At 40.5% G+C, this 7,192-nt stretch overlaps 1 protein-coding gene across 1 annotated transcript; it reads left to right on the forward strand.

Annotated features, from left to right (window-relative positions):
• Positions 1-1,258: 1,258 nt before the first annotated feature.
• Positions 1,259-2,635, forward strand: LOC141826100 (protein DETOXIFICATION 53). The gene has a single exon (XM_074713354.1). The coding sequence runs from the start codon at positions 1,274-1,276 to the stop codon at positions 2,633-2,635; it is 1,362 nt and encodes a 453-aa protein (XP_074569455.1). The 5' UTR covers positions 1,259-1,273.
• Positions 2,636-7,192: the final 4,557 nt, after the last annotated feature.

Below are 7,192 nucleotides of genomic sequence, written 5' to 3' on the forward strand. Positions count from 1 at the left end.
AAGAGGTCGCGCCTCCGGGACTTCACCTTTGCCAAAAGGCCGCACCTCCGGGACTTCACCATTTGCCAAGTCTTCCAATCTGGATTTTCCTGTGAACTCAATTTACACACGTTAGATCATCAACATTGCCTAACTTAAACTCATTTTAGTCAAATATTAAAACCCAATTCACTTGGGGCAAAATTGCACCAACAGACAATTTTCAAAAGTATACATACATGTTTTTTTTTCTTTATCATTAAAGGAAAACACACATTCATACTTTTATTTTGTCTTATTGTTGTTATTATTTAATATTATTAACTTACAAATTTGTGTAAATTTTAGATGCTGAATTTGCAAAATAAATGAGTGAAAGTTTTGATAAAAATAATCAAATATAATTTTTATGATTTTATCTTTTTCTACTTATTTTATCATCTAAATTTTTTTTTTGTTAACTTTTGTTAGGGGTATAAAGTTTTTCTCATTTATTCTATTAATATTTTATTTTTTTGAAAAGAAATTATCAAGTATCTAACACCTGATAGTCAATATTACTCGGGTACTTGACCACGTCCGATAGTGATTGAGAATTTCTTTTCCTACTTGCTATATTAGGTATCCGATTATAACTATTTGAACTCGACAAAATTTGACCCACACTCACCCCTAGTGCTCAACATGTATTTGGAAGTGATAGAAAATATCAAAGAGATCACATTTCCATTTCATGAGAAAAATTCAAATGAACTCGCTAAATTATCAATCCAAATGGCATAATAAAGAAAATCTTCATGAGACAGGAGTACGGCTCAAACATTATAGAAGATTATTTCTAAGAGAAAATTAGATGTATTATTGGATGAAATTTGTGTCTTTTGTTTGCTTACACGCTTTACATAAATAATAAGATGATGAAGCTAAAGAAGTTAGTAAACTGAAATTAATTATTTTCTAAACTAAACATAGAGAGGGATGACCAAGTCATCAATGACAACATAAACTTTTTGTGTGTTCTCTAATAAGAGTTTTTGTCGAGGTAGGTCAAAGATGATAAATACCGCATTTAGTTTCTCCAATAGAGTATTGTACAGTCCTTCACAAGACAATAATAAAAATGAAATTAAAAAGACGTTATTATTAAGTGCAAATTAATTACAATGGATGGGATAAGATTTATTGTTGTCGTCCAAATTAAATATAATAAAAATGCATGTAATTAATTTTGATGTGAGCGATCGATGGTCAGGTGGCATTGGAGCTGCAGCTGCTGGGCCAGACGGTGCTGCCCATGGTGATGATTGGCCTCCTGTTCTTCTCCAAGTTAGTGATCTCCATGCTATTCCTCGGCCGGTTGGGCGAGGCGGAGCTCGCCGGAGGCTCCATGGCCATGGCCTTCGCCAACATCAGTGGCAACTCCGTCCTCATGGGGCTGGCGTTGGGCATGGAACCCATCTGCGGCCAGGCCTACGGCGCCCGCCGCTGGGCCGTGCTCACCCAGGCACTCCACAAGACCATCCTGCTGCTGCTCCTCGTCACCGTTCCCGTCTCCATCATCTGGCTCAACGTCCATCCCATCCTACTAAAACTGGGCCAAGACACCGCCATCACATCCATTGCCAGCGACTACCTCCTCTGCTCCCTCCCAGACCTCGTAGCGCAAGCTCTGCTTCACCCACTGAGCATCTTCTTGAGAACGCAGAATCACACAAAAGCCCTCACCTTTGCTACTGCCTTCGCCGCCCTTCTGCACATCCCTGCCAACTATTTCTTCGTCTTCTACTTGGGCTGGGGAGTCAAAGGGGTGGCGATCGCTTCAGTTTGCAACACAATCAACAGCGATTTGGGCATCATGGTTTTTCTCTTCGTCTCCGATAACGTCGTCAATATCTGGACTGGGCTGTCCACGGATTGCCTGCGCGGGTGGGGGCGGCTGCTGAAGCTGGGGCTGCCGAGCGCCATCGCCGTCTGCCTGGAGTGGTGGTGGTACGAGGTGATGCTACTGCTATGCGGGCTTCTGCCGGATCCCAAGTCCAGCGTGGCCGCCATGGGGATACTCATGCAGACTACCGGAATCATGTACGTGTTTCCGGCGTCTCTGGGCATGGGCCTGGCGACGAGGGTAGGGAACGAGCTGGGCGCCCGGCGGCCTGCGGCGGCACGAAGAGCCGCCGCCGTGGGGCTGGCATTGGCCGCTACTGGAGGATCGATGGCTTTCGTATTCGTCTCTGGGATGCGGGGCGCTTGGGGGCGGATGTTCACCGACGATCCGGTCACACTAGCACTGACGGCTACCGCGCTGCCCATCGTCGGGCTGTGCGAGCTAGGGAACAGCCCGCAGACGGCCGGGTGCGGAGTGCTACGAGGGAGTGCACGGCCGGAAACAGGTGCCCACATTAACTTGGGCGCATTCTATCTCGTGGGGATGCCCGTCGCCGTGGTGGCCGGGTTCCCGCTGGGCCTCGGATTACGAGGTCTGTGGTTTGGCCTCGTGGCGGCACAGGCCTCGTGCGTCTGCCTCGTGCTGTGGGCTATCGCGCGCACTGACTGGGAGAAGGAGGCGACCAAGGCGGAGGCGTTGGCGGCGGAAGGCACAATCGACGGCCGCGGCGGCGGGCGGCAGGATGGATTGCAGGAGCCTCTTGTTACTTGAAAGAGAGAGAGAGAGAGAGAGAGAGAGAAAAGAGAGATAAGACTGCCAGAAAGAATAAAAAGGCTACAGTTAAGATAAAATGTAATCTTAAAAATTTGTTAGAGGCTACAGTTAACTATTTATATGTATTTTGTTATAATAAATTTTAATTAATAAAATTTTATTTGTTATTTATTCTAATAGTTAATTATTCTAATGCTTAATAAAACTATTAAATATGTCTCATTTATCTTCCCACAAACCCATTAAGAATATTATTTATATAATGATTCAGTGAAGATATTAATAATTTAATCTTCGAGATTGATAATTATTAAATTATTATATATTTTTAAATAGAATGAAAATTAATATTCATATATTTTATACAAGTGATGTAGGGGAGGTTCCACCCCTTAATAATAAGTCTGAGAATATTTCCGTTTGAAAATATATATCTTTACTTTGCTCATATAAAAACATTCCAATCTAGAAATATTTTTGCTTCGTTTATAGGAACATTCTTGCTTCGCTTATATAGGAATATTCCTGCTCCTCTCATATGAGAACATCCCCGTCTAAAAAATTCCTCATTTTATTCATATAGGAACATTATGTTTTGCTTATAGGAGAATATCTTTATTTGAGAACATCTCCTTTGCTCATATGGGAGCATCCTTGTCTATAACCTATCCAGGAACATCCTCACTATGCTTATATGGGAATTGACGGACAAAAATTGCAAGTGTACGACTGTCGTCAAATAATAAAAAGATCGATCCCACAAATATTGTAAAATTAAGTATAAGTTAGAATCACGAAGTAGGTTATATAAAAAGTCAAAAATTATGAGAGTCGAGAAAGAAACAAATCGAGTCGAGAGAAAATAGATGAGTCGTAGGAGAAAGATAATTTTTGAGAGACAACTCTAGGATTTCAGTTTCGCCATGATGACTGTTACTATCCTAAATACTATTTATTTTCTTTATGTGCATGCAGATGGTCTATCTCAAAATAACAATATAAACTTTTGAAATTATACTGGCGCGTGTCTAGATCTACTCAAATATGACGTCTACTTTTAAGATGGTCTTACTAGAGTGACGTTTTCTCAGGGAGTCTTTTGTCACGATGTTTCATGGTCCTCTAGATGTCATCCCCTACTTTGTGATGTCGAATCATGGTCGACCCATTAAACTCTGTGATAATCAATGGTCCATTTGTGAGATTTTAGACTACTTTGAATAACCTCTCGCATCTCAGTCTTTATGGGTTGGAGATTTAGATTCACCTTTCGGTCCTTCATCGCATCTTATGAGATAAGAAAATACACGGTTAATGTTAAATTCATGTATGCACAATAAAATCGGATCATGGATAAACATATCGTATAGCAAGAAAGATAAATAAACATAAAATTGAATATCAACAAATTAATCGAGCTACTCTCTCATCCTATAATCTAGAGAACTACTTTTGTCACACCCCGGAAGTGTCATTCCCACACACCGGGAGGTATCTCACTCGGTGACAATATAATAAAAAAACCAATAAAATAAAAGAGACATAACATAAAGAATCATCAAACTAAAATAAACCAAATCGAAAATTAGCACATCAAGATATCTGAGCAATTCTAAGAAAAAACTGAGCCAAGATAGTATCAAGTCTATGCCTGCAAAATTAAAGGCCAAATGAATTAAAATGCAGACAGTTAGCCAATGACTAAGTGGGTAATCAGAAAAGATGTACATGAATTAAATTTTATTTAAGAAGATAAGGAAACAGAGTAGATCACAATTTCTTATTGCCACTTTAAGTTCTTCTTAGAGTTCTCTATTTATACATAATTTATATATCATTATTTTCAGTTATCATTGTTTGGAATCAGATAACACTTTTATGTATGAATTTCGTATTTCAATTTAATTATCATTCATTATTATCAATTTTGATAACTTCTCAATCCTGGTTATTTTATCAAGCTATATATAATCATTCCCAATATAATCTCAACATGATTAAATATTATAATCAGTATCAACATGTATATAAGTAATTAAAAAGTGAACAACGAAAGCCAATATCATCAGAGTATAATAATATCACAATATAAGCTAACAACTTCCTCAGAATATATCGTCCCATATGCTATCTAACATATGGGCTAAAAGTCCTCACTGATGGAAGACATGATAAACACTGACCGCGACCTCTGCGCTACCACAACAATATGTGGGCGATCAAGTGCTCAGACCGAGGACTACATCACACCACCACTACTCAGGTGTACGGTCCAGTACTCTAGCATAAACTCTGGTATAAAACAAGGCTCATAATTAACACTTTTTAATATTTATCATTTTTGTATCACAATTATTTTACTTTATATCTTTTTCTCATTTATCATAATTGTTACATTCTTAATCTGTATCTCCTCGATTGGTTTAAACGACCAACTCAAGTCAAGTTAAATCTTATTCATTCATTAAGGTATTATTGTAAGATTTACATGTAAATGATAAGTATCAACAGAATGCAATATCAACAGCATAGAACATAATAGATCAAGCAATCTAAAGACATGTATCAAAAGAAAAGTGAGTCAGAATATCTATTTAAATTTTAAAAATACCCTTTCCCATTTTAATTCCCTAGACGAATCCATGTGTGAACAGGAAATAAATCAGTTCTTTATCCTTTAATGATTTAATTATTTTAACCCTGTTTCAGTATTTTAAAGATCATTTTAAATCTCCTTTTGAAAATAATTATAACATATATAAATATATATCCATTTAATTTATTTATTCATGCATAGAAAAATATATGAGTCCAAGGATAGAATGTACCCACTTTTTATGTATGCCAAAAGTTTCAAGTGTCAGCAGATCATTGTTCTCCACTCGAACCAGTATCTACACATAATATTAAAATAACTCAAATAATCAACATATTATCCAATAAGAATAATAACACAAAATCTAAACCTATCTTTCTTTCGTCTAAAGCGCCTTTGCTTAATCCCCCTTCTACTTGGCTAATGTCTATATGTGTTGGTAGACCTTAAAAATGTGTACATGTATTGGACAACAAAATAAATTCAAAGTTCTTTCTCGTGGAGAAAAGTGTCAAATGTCCCTCCTAAATCTGATCATGTACAAGGGATAGCAGATGAACCCCATTGGAATCAGCATATTTTATAAGGAATAATAATTCACTCAACTGCATTTCATAAGATAAAACCCCCTTTTTAAACTGATACAGGAGCAAACGAATTAGCTGAGCATGATTCACTACAAGTAACTACCTGAAAAGAGGAAATTCAGTGCTAGAAATGACTCACGACGGGGGAGGGAAGAGGAACGATCGACACATAAGAGGAGGAGGCTCGAAAGTACCTAGTGGAGTAGGAGTTGGGCGATCATGTGGAGGAGGAAGAAGAAGATCAGTGTAGGAGAGGAAGAGAAATGATAGTATCGCGTGGAGAAGAGGCTCGACTGTTGGGTTGCAAAGGTGCAAACATAGTCCCACATCTAAAACACATGGGAAAGATCATGATTTAAAAGGATGGAAAGTATCTCCATTGGTATGAGGCCTTTTGGGGAGAGCCCAAGAACAAAACCATGAGGGCTTAGGCCCAAAGTGGACAATATCATGCCATTGTGGAGATATGGACATCCTTTTGGACCTAACAATTGGTATCAGAGCGAGGCCGCTCTTCACCGGACTAACCGCCGGATGAGCCATGATCCGGATCTAACCATGTGGGTTGAACCTTAAAAACAAAGGAAGTAGGGGCTCCCGTGTTTGAATCAAGAGGACCAGACACCGGGCAGGAAGTCCTAGTAGGTCGGGTAGACCGAGGGGCATGAAGTCCTGGTTGCGGCTGGGCAGGAAGTCCTAGTAGGTCGGGTAGACCGAGGGGCATGAAGTCCTGGTTGCGGCTGGGCAGGAAGTCCTAGTAGGTCGGGTAGACCGAGGGGCATGAAGTCCTGGTTGCGGCTGGGCAGGAAGTCCTAGTAGGTCGGGTGGACTGAGGGGCAGGAAGTCCTGGTTGTGGCTGGGCAGGAAGTCCTAGTAGGTCAGGGTGGACCGAGGGGCAGGAAGTCCTGGTGGGTCGAAGATTTAGACATCAAACGGAGGCTTTCCGTTTGAGGGGGGTCTGTGGTCCTTTGTTTGAGGGGGGGATTGTTGGGTTGCAAAGGTGCAAACATAGTCCCACATCTAAAACACATGGGAAAGATCATGGATTTAAAAGGATGGAAAGTATCTCCATTGGTATGAGGCCTTTTGGGGAGAGCCCAAGAACAAAACCATGAGGGCTTAGGCCCAAAGTGGACAATATCATGCCATTGTGGAGATACGGACATTCTTTTGGACCCAACATCGACGTCTGTCTCTCTCCCCACTCAGCCGAAAGGAAATCTCAATCACGATCGACAGGCGGCGGTCGCTGCTGGGGAGTCGTGTCACGGCTGGAGGTGGTGTCGCGGTGAGAAGAGGTGGCGTCGGTAGGTGACGATCGCTGGGAACAGGCGGCGTTGTGGTGGAGAGGGATTTGACCAGGGGTTTCAC

This window comes from Curcuma longa, chromosome 4 (assembly GCF_044706935.1).
Source record: "Curcuma longa cultivar G26 ecotype Majalengka, Jawa Barat chromosome 4, ITB_CL_G26_1.1, whole genome shotgun sequence".
Taxonomy (NCBI): Eukaryota; Viridiplantae; Streptophyta; class Magnoliopsida; order Zingiberales; family Zingiberaceae; genus Curcuma; species Curcuma longa.

Coding starts and splice junctions, on each gene's coding strand:
- LOC141826100 (XM_074713354.1), top strand. CDS start 1,274: ATGGTGATGATTGGCCTCCTGTTCTTCTCCAAGTTAGTGATCTCCATG.